The sequence below is a fragment of the Cornus florida genome, unplaced genomic scaffold (genome assembly GCF_030987335.1).
Source record: "Cornus florida cultivar Cherokee Brave unplaced genomic scaffold, ASM3098733v1 CherokeeBrave_3.0.0_Hap2_Chr02, whole genome shotgun sequence".
Lineage (NCBI taxonomy): Eukaryota > Viridiplantae > Streptophyta > Magnoliopsida > Cornales > Cornaceae > Cornus > Cornus florida.
Genome location: NW_026775572.1, coordinates 37,525,589 through 37,544,910, shown reverse-complemented (window position 1 = coordinate 37,544,910; position 19,322 = coordinate 37,525,589). Strand labels below are relative to the sequence as shown.

At 31.9% G+C, this 19,322-nt stretch overlaps 1 protein-coding gene across 1 annotated transcript; it reads left to right on the top strand.

Annotated features, from left to right (window-relative positions):
• The first annotated feature begins 8,859 nt into the window (after positions 1 to 8,859).
• Positions 8,860 to 10,594, top strand: LOC132294719 (uncharacterized). The gene is made up of 2 exons (XM_059792684.1): positions 8,860 to 9,385; positions 9,655 to 10,594. Exons 1-2 carry the CDS (start codon positions 9,050 to 9,052, stop codon positions 10,423 to 10,425), a joined length of 1,107 nt encoding a protein of 368 aa, XP_059648667.1. The 5' UTR covers positions 8,860 to 9,049; the 3' UTR covers positions 10,426 to 10,594.
• The last annotated feature ends 8,728 nt before the right edge of the window (positions 10,595 to 19,322 follow it).

The window sequence follows — 19,322 nt, the reverse complement described above, 5'->3', positions numbered from 1 at the left end:
TCTCTCTACCTTTATAAAAGTGCATATATCCCATCAATTATGTACTTTAATAAAACAACGCATTATAATGGTTATGTGTGCAAAAGGCCAAGAGAGAGAAATCAGTTTCCACGTTTTGCCTATTGTTTGGAGTTGCAGGTTAGTTCGTTCTTAAAAGATCTCAATGTTGAACTTCATGCAAATGGGATTTGCAAACACAGATCAATGTATTTATATTTAACTACTTTATTTATGCATTATAAATATGTGAAAATAATGAAGTTCTAAGATTTTAGGATTCATATTTATTTGTGATTACTGCTTAACACGAATTATTAAAGTTTACATGTGGTATCAGAACTGATAGTTTAGGAACTCATTATTTTCCACTAATATTGTTACATAAATAATATGTATATTTAAAGAAAAATTAAATAATTGCATACACGTTTTTTTTATGGATCACTGTACTATACATTCATGATCCGAAACCATATCTCCACTATGGCACTTGGAATTCCATCAATTGTTGAAGTATGCCTATCTTCTAATCATTAAACTTTTGGAAGCTAGATTCTGTACTATACAAATAAGTTTTTTTAACTTTTCAACTGCTTATAGGAAAGCAATGCAAGAACTAGACAAACAAGATGCGTTTGTTTGTTTCTTGATTTACGTCCTTGATTTGAGCAGTACATGAGATTGAAAAATTTATAAGTCATGTTTGTTCTTGTTTTTTGAAGAAAACTTATTGTTATATAACTTGTCCAATGATTTCAAAGATTCGTGTTTTTAATTTTTTGAAAATTAAAATTAAAGTTATTAAATACATAAAATATATGTATTGATTTATTTATTTCAGAAATTTGAAATTCTAAAATAATTTGTGAGTTTAGAAATTTAATTTGATTTTATTGGACATGCAGATAACTTATTGTTTTGTATCCAAACATACATATATATTGGAGAATCAATTTTAAATTGATTTAATTATGATCTTTAAGTCCGAAAAATAAAAATAATATATTTTATTTTGTATATAAAGTAAACAATGATATTTTTATTGAATTTTTGGACTATTAAGTTTCTGGGATTGAACCTACATAAATTTCGATCGATCAACATGATTATGTGTGTATAATATTAAATGGGTAAATTAATGATGAATTAGTAACTAGCTAATTTAATATTCATGTTATATGAGGTTAATAGCTACCAAAGTGGCATAACCATAGTGATTGATGAATATTAATTTTAGTAATAAATATAAGTAATGATGAATTAGTCACTACCTAATTTAATATTCATATTATGTAAAGATTGGTAGGTGCCAAAGTGGCCTAACCATAATAGTTGATGAATATTAATTTTAGTAGTAGACATAATTGCAATATTTAATGAATTATTGATACTTATGATTTCTTGTTATTTGACGTCCATGAGAAATAATTCCCCAAAGGGAATTGATTTTCAAGTGATTAAAAAAAAAATTAAGGGATTGTATGTATTTTTTTAATTAGCTAGATATAGGATATCCAAAGGTAACTTATCTGTTTAATTAAATAATGTATCATCAATGAAGGTATACATATAAATAAAAATAAGCATCATTATTAGTAGTTTATAGTTGCCACCCAAAGGGGTACTATAGTTATACATTGTATTATATATACATGTTGTTAACTCAAAACATTATTATTGTGAGTATTTTATTTTATTATGTTTGTTTTGTTACATTCCTTAATTTGCATGCTACATTTGTTCTGATTCTCAATAGGACTAACTTCTCATAATGGAATGAGTAAGTTAAGTTCAAATTTTAGATGTGCTAAATGTTGATTTAGCATTTTAAATTGAGAAACCTACTGTTATTATTGATAAAGACAATGGGGAAGAATATATTCTCCATAAAGCTTAGGAGAGATCGAACAGATTAAACATTATGGTTCGAATAATTATTCCCCATAGAGATAGTGGTAAGGAATATTTGATTAGAAGAATGTTTTCGTATTTGGGATAAATATCTAAAACGAAAATTATCAATTTATATTACTACTATGCATTTTTTGTTAGTACTCTTACCATGTATGGGTATGTTCTTAAAATAACTAATGTTATTGCAAAATTGAGAACCTTAGGGATGATTGTGGATAAGAAATTTCTCATTCAATTTATTCTCAATTTCTTGTTCACTTAGTATGGGTTATTTTGAATTAAGACAAGTGGAAGTGAATGAATTGACTATGATGTTAATTTAGGAGGAGGCAGGGCTTAAGCAAAAGATAATCATTATGTTAGTTGATGACTCAAGAAGTTAGAAAGAAATTTGGAAATAAGCCTGAAAAGGCATTAAGTGAGTAATACCCAAAATTAAAAGATTTATGTCAATCTACTAAATGAAAGGAATGTAATAATATAAAAGTGTCATTTATGTATTTTAGAAAGATTATATGAAACGTAAATGATGATTCGAAAAAGAATAATAAACATTTGACTTTTGTATATTTTGAATTACTTATTGATATTCCTTCTAATACATGATACGTTGACTTAAGTACTAATGTTTATGTTTCTAATAGATACAAGTATTTCTTATGGCCTAAACCACAAATTCAAATGAGAATTTCTTATTTATGAGAATTGGGAAAAAAATTTGTTGAAACCATTGAGACATTTTATTTAGTCTTAGACATTGGATTTTATTTATATTGTCTTAAACTCTTTATATTTCTTTAATTTTTCATAATTTGATTTAATTTCAAAACTTTATGTTATTGATTTTTCTTTTAAGTTTGATAATGATGTTTATTCAAGAAAATCTAATTTGTGAGTTATATTATTATTGTTGATGATTCCTGTAAATTCAAACTTGATAGTTTATTTATTAAAACCCTTTTAACCTTGCATAATAATGTTAGAATTAAGTGTAGCTCAATTAATGAAAATTCATTTATCTTGTAGCATAAAAGACTGAGACAATATTCAGTGAAAGGTTAGGAAAATTAGTAAATGATGTGATTCCTTTGAATCTAAACTTTACTAAGTATGTGTGTGGATTGTATTAAGGTTAAACAAACCAAAACACACAAAGAAATGAATCACAATAAGTACATAGCTTCTTGAAATTATTCATACATACATTTGTAGACCTTCTGATGTTCCATCTTTTGGTCGAGAAAAATATTTTATCACCTTTATAGTTGATTTTTTACATTATGGATATATCCATTTGTTGAATGAAAAATCTTAAGTAGTGGGTACTCTTGAAGTATACATAAATGAGGTTGAAAAATAACTGTATGGAAAAGTAAAAATCATAAGGTCATATAGAGATGGTGAATATTATGGTAAGTATGATGAAATGAGTTAATACTTTAACCGTTTACTAAACTCTTTGAAATGTATGACATTTGTACTCAATACACTTTACTATACATGCAATAGCTAAAAGGCGTAATCGTACTCTTATGGATATGGTTATGATATGTTAAGTAATTTCTTGTTACCTATAATCTAAAAGGTGCAGGTTTTACTATTTTAAACATAGTACGATAATTGTTGAAACCAAAAATCTTAGATTTATTGAGAATGGTGAAATCAGTAGGAATAATAAAAATAAAAATGTGATCATTCAAGAAGTTAGGGTACAAATTACTTTACCCATAACTTCTAAGGAAATAATTATTCCTACAATTATTGAACTGTATAACAACGAAGAACAATTGAATGATCAACAACTCCATAATGAGATTGTCACTAATGAATAGATTGTAAAAGAATCATACCCGTTCCACGGTGACCCCTGGCGACACGAGAGAAGGATTGGCTATTGTCCCTGACCCTTGGTATTCCCGCAGCATCATCTGGGGCCAGATAGCTCAACTACGTTACGGCAATCTCTCTAATTCCCTCTAGGTTACATTAATGCCATGGACCCTCGATACCCCCTTGGCGTCCGAGTTTTTCTCAAAACCCTATAATCAAAACTTATTCCCAAAGCCCCTTTTTCTTTCGTTTCAAATCAATTCCCCTTTTTCATATCTAATGATATACATGTATGTCTCATGCTTTCTAATGCTATGACAATAAGGGGTTTCCATACTACACGAATTAATATGCCTCCACATAGCAAGTTCTAGTAAGATAATAAACATAATAGGTATAGAAAATTAACACTTAGGCATGATTCATACAAATCAACTATTACACGCAATTGTATGCTTCATATACACAATTAAGTCATTTAAAAGAAAATTCAACACATTTAGGCATGCTAGACATCAATCACATAGAATTGACTTACAAAAGCATGAGAATGTATAGATTAGAGACCCCTACCTCAAGCTAGATGAAAAACCCCAATTTAATGCCCAAATTCAAATTTCCTAGGGTTGGCCAAATGAGAAATTGCTTACATCAATGCGTAGATCACGACAAGCTCTCCATTTTGTCGTAAACGGCAACCAAAAACTCCAAAGAATAAAAGAGTAATCAAGGATTGAAGTTTGCTTTGAAAAAGAAAAAGAAAAATGATGAAATGTGAGGGAAAGAGAGAACTTACGAGTAGAGAGAAAGAATGAGGCCAAATTGGTCTCTTGGCCACTAAAATAAAATAAGTGGTGGGTCCCATCACTTAGAAATATCTTCGCTTTTTCTTCTTTATATAAATATACATGCTAATTAATTTCCAAATATCTTCGCTTTTTCTTCTTTATATAAATATACATGCTAATTAATTTCCAACCACACAAAATAGCACACAACCATATGAATATGTACATAATAATTATGCATGGCAAGCAAATAATCCGAGACACAACTCCTGTGCACAAGAATCCCGGTAGCAGCTCCTACCCGGGACCGTCCATCTCGAAAAATGGAAAAATGCTGAAAAGACAACCATTGCATTTCAAAGAGTCTTGAACTCAATGAAATGTCCCAACCAACTTTTGGACACACCCGGCACACCCTATAGTATTCAGTACGCAAAACGAGAAAAGATTTTGCAAAAACAGAAAATTCCGAAAAATAGAAAATGGTGAAAAAACAGAAATATTACAAAGTGTTTTCTTATTTATTCCTTACTTTGATGAAAAGTGAAATTACGGTTACTAAAAGGAAAACTGGCCATCTCTCTATTTTTATAAAAGTGCATATATCCCATCAATTATGTACGTTAATAAAACACCACATTATAATGTTTATGTGTACAAAAAGCTAAAAGAAAAAAATCAGTTTTCACGTTTTGCCTATTGTTTGGAGTTGCAGGTTAGTTCGTTATTAAAGAATCTTGACGTTGGACTTAATCTCAACGAGATTTGTAATCACAAGTCGAAGTATTTATATTTAACTACTTTATTTATGCATTATAGATACGTGAAAATAATGAAGTTGTTAGATATTATAATTCATATTTATTTGTAATTAATGTTTAAGATAAATTATTAAAGTTTACGCTTGCCATGAATGGTGTGAATGAAACTGATCTCATTCCGATCAGTGACAACTCGTTAGCATTTCTCAAGTTGATAAATGTTTTGTTAATTAGTAACTGACACACGCTTATAGATATATTATTTTGTTTGTGTGTGGAGGAGAATGTAACAGCAGAGTTGAGTAAAAGAGTGAAACATCTATAGTTCTGCGTTCTTAATGCAGTGTTTCTGTTTTTCGGAATGTTGCTTCCATACAGTGTTGCTATCATCTAACAAGACTCAATTACAGCATACCTAGCCTATTTCTGACACTTGCATCAATCAATGTGTCAATACTCAAAACTTTTTAGTACACTATATTTTTTCGGAAATGAATAATCCCTCGAGCAGTGTTAAGAGAGGAATGAAGGTATTCCTTTACCCCCTCTTTAAAACACACAAAATAATAAAAAATAATACTACATAATAAAATAAAAATAAAAATTAATAATAATAAACTTAAATAAGAAAAATGAAAAGATTAGATAGGACATTTAGGTTGACAGACTCTTCTCCTAGAAGTATTAATGGTGACAGTGTTTCAACAATCATGAAACCGATTCTGTTTTTCTTTGCCCGCCACAAATTGAAAAAGGTATCAGAAAGGATTGCAGTAATTATCTCTACCTGCTTGAGTTTGTTCACACTGTTTGAATTTTTTCTTAACTGGTCAAATATTCCGAATCACCATTAAAAGCTAAATACTTGTAGTTGTAGCAAGATTTTAATTACTAGAAAGTTCAATTTCAACAAGAAACAGAGCAATTCAGTACTGCAAGAATATAAGTCATGAATATATTGAGGGAGACAAATCAACTCATCTTCATACTGAAGGAGAGAAACAATTAGTCGTGTGTGGATGGAAAAATCTCCCAACGCATTACAATCAACTACGTCAGCAGATACTGTGCACTACTTCTCTTGGGTCACCCAACTTTGAAGGCCCAACTTGATAAGCCCAAAGCAGTCATCTTTTGTCTCTCAGCTTAGTTATAGGGCAAGTCAAATCTGCATCTCCGGCCCAACACATGGCCTAGTACAAATAAGGATCGGCGACTTGGGTCCATCATGCAATCACACAATTAAAGGAATCTAGAAGGAGCCTTGTATGGAACAAGTTTCATATGAAAGAATTGCACAATGAAACCATTAACTGTGGACAAATAGCGGGGGAAAGCAATTAATGCGAGTTATACCTCAATTACACCACTAAAAATTATATAAATAGAGGCACTAAAAATTATATAAATAGAGGCATAGGCTCCAATAAAGATATACATTAAAACCTCAATCTCTACATTACATTAATTTTGATTAATTTAATGAAAAATGATAAGGAGGTCGAAGGATAATCTCGAAAAACGATCGAATCTAACATGGAGCCATCTCTAAAACTTCTTACGCGTGAAGAGTAAAAGAGGCCAAGCCATCTCTAAAACTTCTTGCGCGTGAAGAGTAAAAGAGCTATCCCGTGCTTAGCTCATCCCCAAAAAATAAATTGAAAAAAAAAAAATTGTTTGAAAAGAATAGAGAAAGGTAATGGAGTCATGGACACTGTGAAGATGACTACAATAAGGTGAGTATATACAAATAGAAATATATATATATATACACACACACACAATTACATATATGTCGGTAATAGATCATAAATATTCAAAGATTTTTTTTTTTACAAATTTCTAAATAGATTTAGATATCACTCAATGATCTGATTTTAAGAATTACATGATCATCTAATATTCGAATCACACAAATTTATCTAGGGTTTTGAATCAGTTTTCTTCTCTAACAACAATTCAATTGGTATAGTGATTTAATTTGATGTATTTACTTCGTGTAAATTATAAAATATACCAATTATGAAAAAAAAAAAATTCTAAAATATATTACATAACAAGATAAAGATAAGTAGATTCCTAAAAAAAGAATAATTTTGGAGACTTCTGAATTTTACGGTTTTCCTTTTCACAATATACAATCACCTTTCCACCTTCTTTTTTTCTTATTTTTTTATTTATTTCTTTTATCGATAGGCTCTTTTGCTCCCTCACGCAAGAGGGGTGAGAATCTGACGTAGCAAGCCAAGTCTCGGTGATTAATTCGGGGATACCTTTCGATTCCCTCTAATTTAATTGAGTGTGGTGTTTGGTTTTAGGTGCATAGTTTTTCATTTTCTGGGGATCTGGACTCTGTTTTGTACCCAGCAGCGCAGTATCACAAATTGGCATGTGATTATAATTCAATAAATTCGTTACTACACCAAAGATTTTTCTGCAAGTTGAAAGAACTCAGTAACATTATCTCAATGGCAAAATCCCAACCAAATTAGATGATACAGATATATGTAGTTTGGGAAACCAATTTGAAGTTGAAGTTGAAGTTGAAGTTGGATCAATTGTGGTTGGATTTGCATAGAATGGAGGGAATATAGTAACTTCAAAACATCATGATGAAAACACCCCAAAAAAAAAAAAAAAAAGAGTTAATATAATTATTGAAGTTTTATAACCACTAAGTTGCATATTACAAATTTCCGAAAAAAAGAAAGAAAAAAAGTTGCATATTACAAGCAAATATCAGACAATACTGATATAATTGACAAAAGAACTATCCAAGTTGTTACAACTTGGGAACTAAAAAAACAGAAAAAAGGCATTTTATTGGATAAATTCTTCTTCTTCGTCTTCTTCATCCACTGGTTCTTTGATGCACCTCATACGCCCACCCAGCGGCTGATGAAGACACGGCACAAAATAGGAACACGACAGCGCTCATCATTGAAACCATGGATAAATTGAGGAGCCACCTTGCAATCTTTGGCTTGTTATGGATATACACAGCGCTAAATGAAGCTGAAAAGGCGAACATAATGGATATGACGAAGCCATGGAAGATAGATGGAAGGCCTTTAAAGATGATAGTTGGAACTCGAGTTTTGTCAATGTACTCGTAGGGAAGCAAGGGTAGCGAAGAAGCTATGGCTGAGCTGATGATTAAGATACAAATTGAAATGGCCATTTGAGTAGTAGTAGTAGTACAGCTTGATGGAGATGAAGACTCATGGATGCGAGAGATAGAATGAGGAACAAGAATAAAATTTCTTGACAAGCTTGGCTTTTTCTCCATTGATCCTGTTTGGAACAAGGAATTAGTGAATGGTTTGAAAAAATTCATAGAAGTTTCATGATAGATATGAGATTGAAGAGATAATAGGCTTCCACATTCCTTGAAGTTTCCTTGGAAGCGGAGATTAAAAAGAAAAGAAAACGCACTGACATAAAGCCCAAGCACTGACAAAGTTTTAAAATAAAATTATCCTCCAGCAAAGAGTAACAATCTTCAATACTTTTACAAACGTCAAAAGTAAAAATTTCACCTACCAACCCATTCCTAAGTTTCCTGGAAGGAGCTCTTCATAATCCATACCCACCCATTCCTAAGTTTAGTTTCATGGAAGGAGCTCTTCAAAATCCATACCCCACCCATTCCTAAGTTTCCTGGAAGGAGCTCTTCGGAATCCTTATTGTGAATTTTACGTTACTAAATGGACATTTGACTAGTTTGATTTTTGCAACTTCAAGCTAGCCGTGGACATGGATATCTCAGCCCCTTGTTCCACTTCCCTTGAAGTCATCCATTTTGGGGATATCCCGAGCAACTTAATGCGGCCAGTTCTTTATCCCAATCCTCCTCCATGTGAGCAATCGATTAATGATACTGAGAAGAAAGGTTTCATGGTGAGTGTGATGTCTCGTTTGATAGCTTTATTGAACTGGACGCATGTGTCCCGGATGAATGAGCGTTCGCTTTTCAGTGACAGCTGGTATTCTTGTTGGACTGAGTCTCCTGTAGCACGAAAATCATATCTAGATGATATGAGAAGCCCGGTGAGGCGATCCAAAACCGGAAACAAGATTCCCAACACTCAGGTGTGTAATTTATTTATTTATTCTCATAAAGAATACAATCATGTTTTAGTTCCTCCTCCCTTTTTTTATTTTTCTTTTTAGTTTTTTTATTTTTTATTTTATTTTAATTTTTATGAAGACAAATGAAATAATGACAAACAATCTTCAATCTTTATCTCCAAAATTAAATTTGGCCTAGTTTTGAAAATGTTTATATATAACTGGCATCAATCCAACACTCTTCATTTGCATGCGAATCCCATTTGATGTACAATTGATTCTTTTTGTAGGGTAAGGTTGAATTATGTGTCAGCTCAAGTCTTTCAAGGCGAATAACTTTGGACACCATACCAGTTATGGTTCATTCCCATGAAGAGCTTGATCCATCACCGGATTTCAGAATGAATATGGCCAAACCCGACAACAGTTGTCATCATACAATGAGATTGGATGAAGGTGGGAGTAGTATACCACTTCAGCACCCGGGTGGTACTTTGCCTGGCGGGGTGAACGTTGGCTCTTCTCTCACGCGAAGTGATTGTAATGGCACCAGTCCGGTAATGAATCGTATCGAGGAAGAGCTGGCTGGGAGATCATCAGACGATGGCAGTACATCACTTCAGCAGTACGCGGGAAGTAGTGTTTGTCAATCAGCTGATGGGGATATAGAATTGGGGGGGCCTTCTCCGATCAGAAGTGTATCTTCTCAAAATACAGAGTCAAGTGATTCCACAATGAAGGTGGCGAGGGAAGTCCTTGCATTGACTGGTCAAGCTGCTGCTTCTTTCATGGTATATAATCTAAGTGGTCAAGATGCTAAACCTAAGTGGCCTTTCCAGTTTGTTGTAGCTGCAAATGGGATTGGGTTCATTAGCACTCTGAGTGCTACTTTTCTTCACTCAAAGAACAAAAAGGCTGCCAATATACTGGGGAAAGTTGGGGCTATTGCTGCAGCAGGTGGGATTGTTGTGGCAACCGGAATGTCGTTCCTTCCCCAGAACATGATGTGGGTAGCCGGCCCTCCAGTTCTCCTCCTCGCCATTGCCATAGCTTTGGCGTAACCCTATCTATGTAAGATTTGATTCGTAGTTCTTGTGGATCATTGTTACCCGAAATAACTTGTATGGTCTTCGTGTTGGGAAACGTGCTAGTTTTAAAAACTTTTCGAGGGATTTAAATTCATAGATCTTGATTCATCACATAGAGACAAGTTTTATGCAAAAAATAAAATAAAATATGATGTATTATTCAACTAAAAGATTGAATACTTACATCAAGGTTTGAGTAAACATCAGATCTCTCCTCTAAAGTGAATGTTCTCACTTATTGTAGATCCCTTTTGCTAGATGCATTCTCCTTGGATCTCCATCTTCTTGGTAATTGTTTTGCCTTTAGGAATCACTCATATGCCTCCATGAATGACCTTGGAAAATTAGGCTTGTGGGAGCCCCCATTAGATGAGAACATAAACCCTAATTTTCTAGAGAGAGAAAATTTATTCCTTTTTCCTTCTCATAAAAATCACCCCCTAAAATATACATAGACCATGTATATTTATAGGCAACATAAAAATAAAGAAAATGAAACAACAAATCCTTCTTCATCTCTAATTCATATGTCTCAAATCTAATATGATTCCAATATCAAGTTGGGCTATGAGTGAGAATCCATTGGGCCTATTATTTTATTGGCTACAATGAATTAATAATTGGCCCGGTCCATGGACCCAATTCAATTAATTCATAAATTAATTTCTACTCCACTAAAAGAAATTAATTGAACTCCAATTAAATAATAAATAACTTCTAAGTCAATATTGCACTTTGACCCCTCTATGCATAATTAGTTATCGGATAAATATAGCCATCAATCCGACTACTTAATTAATATATTTATTTTGGTACCTTTGATTATTTCTGGCTCGATCACAATAAAACATTTGTTTGACAAAAATAATAATTTAAATAAATAAATATATAATAAATCATTTTGTCTAAAAACACACGAAGGCCTTCGAATTTACTTTGTGATCAACCATAATCAATACAAAATAAATACAAGTAGCAATGATGCAAATATTGAAAATATAACCCTCTAACTATTAATTACATAACTACCCAAAGTGTCGGTCTAAGGATCCCGAAGAATCCGCCGAACAAATCAAAGTAATTATTAATTAATAAAAGAGTCTATACTTTTCTCATACTTAAGAGTCAAATGCCATGACGGTGATAGGGAGTAATTGCATACGACGGCTCTCGCAATATATCTCAACCTAACGCGGATCCAGTTCAAGTTTTAATTAATTATGAATCCATTCATAATTACCGACTATGAACAATTTATAATTACTATTTATATATCATGCATTGATTGCCATCACATACATATATATAAATATTTCTTGTAATTACATGGACACTATCAATTTCATAGTGAATCGAAACATAATACATTGAATTCACCAATTATATAAATCATAAATATTTCAGATATGTCAGGAACATATGTCACTATAATCCAGATAGGAATTTGCTATGCCAGGGCATATAAATCCCAACACTTCGTGACCGCATCATGTTCATATAATTGAGAATGAATTAGTAACTCCATCCAATTTCTAAAAAAATCCTAATCCTAGTCTTTCCACTATTTAATTTCACATTCTAACAATGTAAAATGTCTCATTTAATTGCCAAAAAAAAAGAGTTAGGATGCATAGGCTATTTGTCAGAGTGAATTCCTGTAAGCTCTGATTTGTCATATTTATTAAATACAAAGAAGTGAGGAATTCCTTACATGACCAATCAGAACTCTAGATTTAGACAATTCACTTTAATGGACCTAAAAATTATTTTCCTTTCCATTTTGCTACATGGCATAATATTTTAAATAAATAAACTTTTACATATAAGTTTAGCTTTCAAGCATCTACTACAAAGTCGCGGTGAATCCTTATTTACCTACACATGAACCATAATTGTAGATTTTCTAATTGAACCCTTTTTACAAGAAACAACTGTGAAAAGGACCCAAAGCTTAAGAAAAATAATAATTAAATCCCAACATCCATCGTTTTTATTTGTTTTAGTTATTTGGTATCAGAGTCATTTTACGAAAAATTGGGACCACCCAATTTAAAAACATTTGCATGAACATTAGTGACAATAACAGTTCAAAAATAGAGAATCAAATCAGGATTTTCAATTAGCTTAGTGAAAAATTAGAAAAAATCTCTCTAAAAAGAAAAGTTCAAGAGTTATCTAAAAAGCTAAATTCCATCAAGTTAGATGTAGAAGACAAAGTAAATTTTAAGAAAAGAAATCTTAAATCTAAATAAGAAATTTGACTATATAAGGCAATAAATAGATCATTTTGGGATTAATAATTTAGAAAAGAAAGTGGATCAAAATATTTAAAAAAACAAGAAAGATATTCGACTAGAGCTCAATTAACAGAAGTGGTTAAAGCTCTAGAAAACAGTATCAAAAATCTAAGTGACCAAGTAATTGGAGAACTTAGAACTAAAAATACAGAAATCGAAAGGATAATTACAAGTTTAGAGGATGACCCAGATCAACACAATCCTTTGGAAGAAAGAACTAAAAAATTAGCCAAGGTTATTTTCATATTCAAAATGACATCAAACCGTTAATTTAAAGAATTGGCAAAAAATTGTGAGCAATTTTCAAGAACAAGTAGACCAGAGATTATAATCTCAGGATAGTCAAGTCATAAAGGGCTATATAAAGGTTACCATTAGAAAAAACTCTTGAAAATTCCTAACTAGCTATGAACCAAAACAATTGATTAGTAGCAACTATGATTGTAACGGCCCAAACTTGGAGGTTCGGATCACTAAACGGGTCCTTTCCCCAACCCAAGGTCACGCAAGGGTACTATGGTCATTCCACGTCATTGTAATGGTTCTAGAGTCCATAGTGGCATAATGGTCATTTTCCATAGTCAAATAATGGTTTAAGACCCAAAAAGGGTAAACTAGTCATTTGGTACATTTACTATAGCTTCACAACTCGTTAGAGGTAAAATTGTCATTTTCTATGGCCATTCTATGCTTTGGTTGAAGTCCAGAAGTAATTAGGTAATTTTACTAAAATATAAAATCAAGGTGCAAATATCAGTTTATCTACTCGGTTAGAAGAAGATTTATTACCGGGGAGATGAATGGTCAAATAGGTGTGTAAAATTTCAGATCTCATCTAACCGGCTAGAAGATCTTCTATGATCTTCTAACCGGGTAGTTGAATGGTCTAGTAGGTACTTTTAAGTGTAGATCACATCTAACCGATAACTCTTTCTAACCGGTTAGGTGAAGAAAATCATCTAACTCCCTCTCTGCCCCATTTATCTAACCGGGTAGATGGACCCGGGTAGTTGAGCACCCAAATCCTATCTAACCGGTTAGATGGGAGAAACCCGTCAAACCCACGCACTATCCATTCATCTAATCGGGTAGATATCCCTATCTAACCGGTTAGATGATTCCAAAGGTGAAGTGATCGGGTAGATCATTTCTCTAACCTGTACAGATGCAAACCAAAATACATAAATATGAAATATAAAGATCCATGGACATCATAAACCTCTAAATATGCCATTGAATCATCAAAATAATATCTTTCATACATTTTTCGTGAATCAAAATCATCTTTAAAACATTCATACATATGCAAAAGAATATGTTTACAAAATGATGAGGCCTCCATAGCCATACATACAAAGGCTTCACTTGAAGCTTACAAAAGAATATGGTTACATTACAAGATCATTGTCTATGCTAATCGATCTATTACAAAAGATGTCAAAAATTAATTTCTCTATTTCTAAGCTTGTGGGGGTGTGTCGTCTACAACTTCCTTGTCATGTCCTGAAAATAATAAATAAGGGGTGAGCACAACGGCTCAGTAGGAGATGCCTAAAGCATTAGCTTTGGGCTCCCTTAAATTAACATACAAAGAATAGATAAAAGGAGTCGGGATCATACATGTGAATGTCAATAAGCCAAATCAATACCAACACACCGTCATGCAATGAAATGTCATGCTTTTTCAACCACAATCCCGACCTAACTCAACTCACATCGAAAACTGCTAACCGACTTTACCGAGGCGAGATTGACTATTATCCCTAGTCTTAAATTTGACGACCATATAGGGCCTAGTAAATCAATGTTACGCGTCCAAATTCGGTATGCGCTCCCTCTAGGTCAAGATTAGCACTAGACTCACGAAATCCAGTTTCTTTGATAAAACACTTTCCCACAACTATTCCCAAACACACTCTTCAAAATCAATCAACCACAAATTTCCCTTAAGATTATGTGCATGAGTTCATGCATTATAAACATAAAATTAACATGAGCAATAATCTCAATAAATACTTGGCATGCTTGATCTCAAAATATGACATATCATCCATTTCAACTCAAAATTTCAAAATAGCAACCTTAACATTTAAACACGCTTTCACAACAACAATTTGGCATTTCAAATACACACTTTAACAACACATGTAGCATGATTTCATTACTAAGTATAAAGATACCACATTAATTCTTTTTTGTTTCCCTCGTTGTTCCTTGCTTTGTTAATTTAATAACACCTTCAATACTTTGGTATGTAAATAATATGTATTTCTTTGTTAATCTACTCATCTTTTCATATTTATATATTTGTGAGGAAAGAGATCATCATTATATATATATATACATATATGAAAATAATATTAAAATTCGGATTTGAGTTGGGCTCGTGTTGGTAGCACCTTGTTCTAAACTCAAGTCCGACTCTAATTAAGTTTGAATTAAAAAATTTCAACCCAAATTCAATTCTATTAATAAAAATAATTATCCAAACTCACAAAAAATTGAGATGGGCTCAATTTGAATTCGAATTGCCCAGCTCAAGTTGCACCCTATCTTACTGGATAGTTGGGGTTAATCATGACTTCCCAAAACTTAAACAGCTCCTTAAGACTTTTGAGAAATCTCAAGCATTAATTAGTCGAAGGTAAAGTGATCCCTGAATTAATTTTAAGGATATTTAGATCCACATTAATCACCAAGCTAAAATCATATTGTTAATAGAAAGGAAACAATAAAGTGGGAAAAGGACTCGTTGACTGAAAGTCATTTAAGAAGTTCTATTGGGCGGTAATGAGAGCATGCATTAATTTACTGTCAATATATAGAGAGGTAATTTCCCATTTCTGTGTGTACTAAATTTTTTAGAGATCGAACAGATTAAACATTATGGTTCGAATAATTATTCTCCATAGAGATAGTGGTAAGGAATATTTGATTAGAAGAATGTTTTCGTATTTGGGATAAATATCTAAAACGAAAATTATCAATTTATATTATTACTATGCATTTTTTGTTAGTACTCTTACCATGTATGGGTATGTTCTTAAGATAACTAATGTTACTGCAAAATTGAGAACCTTAGGGATGATTGTGGATAAGAAATTTCTCATTCAATTTATTCTCAATTTCTTGTTCACTTAGTATGGGTTATTTTGAATTAAGACAAGTGGAAGTGAATGAATTGACTATGATGTTAATTTAGGAGGAGACAGGGCTTAAGCAAAAGATAATCATTATGTTTATTTGATGACTCAAGAAGTTAGAAAGAAATTTGGAAATAAGCCTGAAAAGGCATTAAGTGAGTAATACCCAAAATTAAAAGATTTATGTCAATCTACTAAATGAAAGGAATGTAATAATATAAAAGTGTCATTTATGTATTTTAGAAAGATTATATGAAACGTAAATGATGATTCGAAAAAGAATAATAAACATTTGACTTTTGTATATTTTGAATTATTTATTGATATTCCTTCTAATACATGATACGTTGACTTAAGTACTAATGTTTATGTTTCTAATAGATGCAAGTATTTCTTATGGCCTAAACCACAAATTCAAATGAGAATTTCTTATTTATGAGAATTGGGAAAAAAAATTTGTTGAAACCATTGAGACATTTTATTTAGTCTTAGACATTGGATTTTATTTATATTGTCTTAAACTCTTTATATTTCTTTAATTTTTCATAATTTGATTTAATTTCAAAACTTTATGTTAATGATTTTTCTTTTAAGTTTGATAATGATGTTTATTCAAGAAAATCTAATTTGTGAGTTATAGTATTATTGTTGATGATTCCTGTAAATTCAAACTTGATAGTTTATTTATTAAAACCCTTTTAACCTTGCATAATAATGTTAGAATTAAGTGTAGCTCAATTAATGAAAATTCATTTATCTTGTAGCATAAAAGACTGAGACAATATTTAGTGAAAGGTTAGGAAAATTAGTAAAGGATGTGATTCCTTTGAATCTAAACTTTACTAAGTATGTGTGTGGATTGTATTAAGGTTAAACAAACCAAAACACACAAAGAAATGAATCACAATAAGTACATAGCTTCTTGAAATTATTCATACATACATTTGTAGACCTTCTGATGTTCCATCTTTTGGTCGAGAAAAATATTTTATCACCTTTATAGTTGATTTTTTACATTATGGATATATCCATTTGTTGAATGAAAAATCTTAAGTAGTGGGTACTCTTGAAGTATACATAAATGAGGTTGAAAAATAACTGTATGGAAAAGTGAAAATCATAAGGTCATATAGAGATGGTGAATATTATGGTAAGTATGATGAAACAAGTTAATACTCTAACCGTTTACTAAACTCTTTGAAAAGTATGACATTTGTACTCAATACACTTTACTATACATGCAATAGCTAAAAGGCGTAATCGTACTCTTATGGATATGGTTATGATATGTTAAGTAATTTCTTGTTACCTATAATCTAAAAGGTGCAGGTTTTACTATTTTAAACATAGTACGATAATTGTTGAAACCAAAAATCTTAGATTTATTGAGAATGGTGAGTATATACAAATAGAAATATATATATATATACACACACACACAATTACATATATGTCGGTAATAGATCATAAATATTCAAAGATTTTTTTTTACAAATTTCTAAATAGATTTAGATATCACTCAATGATCTGATTTTAAGAATTACATGATCATCTAATATTCGAATCACGCAAATTTATCTAGGGTTTTGAATCAGTTTTCTTCTCTAACAACAATTCAATTGGTATAGTGATTTAATTTGATGTATTTACTTCATGTAAATTATAAAATATACCAATTATGAAAAAAAAAATTCTAAAATATACTACATAACAAGATAAAGATAAGAAAATTCCTAAAAAAAGGATAATTTTGGAGACTTCTGAATTTTACGGTTTTCCTTTTCACAATATACAATCACCTTTCCACCTTCTTTTTTTCTTATTTTTTTATTTATTTCTTTTACCGATAGGCTCTTTTGCTCCCTCACGCAAGAGGAGTGAGAATTTGGCGTAGCAAGCCAAGTCTCGGTGATTAATTCGGGGATACCTTTCGATTCCCTCTAATTTAATTGAGTGTGGTGTTTGTTTTTAGGTGCATAGTTTTTCATTTTCTGGGGATCTGGACTCTGTTTTGTACCCAGCAGCGCAGTATCACAAATTGGCATGTGATTATAATTCAATAAATTCGTTACTACACCAAAGATTTTTCTGCAAGTTGAAAGAATTCAGTAACATTATCTCAATGGCAAAATCCCAACCAAATTAGATGATACAGATATATGTAGTTTGGGAAACCAATTTGAAGTTGAAGTTGAAGTTGAAGTTGGATCAATTGTGGTTGGATTTGCATAGAATGGAGGGAATATAGTAACTTCAAAACATCATGATGAAAACACCCCCAAAAAAAAAAAAAAAGAGTTAATATAATTATTGAAGTTTTATAACCACTAAGTTGCATATTACAAATTTCCGAAAAAAAGAAAGAAAAAAAGTTGCATATTACAAGCAAATATCAGACAATACTGATATAATTGACAAAAGAACTATCCAAGTTGTTACAACTTGGGAACTAAAAAAACAGAAAAAAGGCATTTTATTGGATAAATTCTTCTTCTTCGTCTTCTTCATCCACTGGTTCTTTGATGCACCTCATACGCCCACCCAGCGGCTGATGAAGACACGGCACAAAATAGGAACACGACAGCGCTCATCATTGAAACCATGGATAAATTGAGGAGCCACCTTGCAATCTTTGGCTTGTTATGGATATACACAGCGCTAAATGAAGCTGAAAAGGCGAACATAATGGATATGACGAAGCCATGGAAGATAGATGGAAGGCCTTTAAAGATGATAGTTGGAACTCGAGTTTTGTCAATGTACTCGTAGGGAAGCAAGGGTAGCGAAGAAGCTATGGCTGAGCTGATGATTAAGATACAAATTGAAATGGCCATTTGAGTAGTAGTAGTAGTACAGCTTGATGGAGATGAAGACTCATGGATGCGAGAGATAGAATGAGGAACAAGAATAAAATTTCTTGACAAGCTTGGCTTTTTCTCCATTGATCCTGTTTGGAACAAGGAATTAGTGAATGGTTTGAAAAAATTCATAGAAGTTTCATGATAGATATGAGATTGAAGAGATAATAGGCTTCCACATTCCTTGAAGTTTCCTTGGAAGCGGAGATTAAAAAGAAAAGAAAACGCACTGACATAAAGCCCAAGCACTGACAAAGTTTTAAAATAAAATTATCCTCCAGCAAAGAGTAACAATCTTCAATACTTTTACAAACGTCAAAAGTAAAAATTTCACCTACCAACCCATTCCTAAGTTTCCTGGAAGGAGCTCTTCATAATCCATACCCACCCATTCCTAAGTTAAGTTTCCTGGAAGGAGCTCTTCATAATCCTTATTGTGAATTGTTATGTTACTAAAATGGACATTTGACTAGTTTGATTTTTTGCAACTTCAAGCTAGCCGTGGACATGGATATCTCAGCCCCTTGTTCCACTTCCCTTGAAGTCATCCATTTTGGGGATATCCCGAGCAA

Excerpts from the sequence above, each read along its gene's own strand:
- LOC132294719 (XM_059792684.1), top strand. The coding sequence starts at position 9,050 with ATGGATATCTCAGCCCCTTGTTCCACTTCCCTTGAAGTCATCCATTTT. Across the intron at positions 9,386-9,654 it reads ACAAGATTCCCAACACTCAG|GGTAAGGTTGAATTATGTGT; the intron begins GTGTGTAATTTA and ends TTCTTTTTGTAG.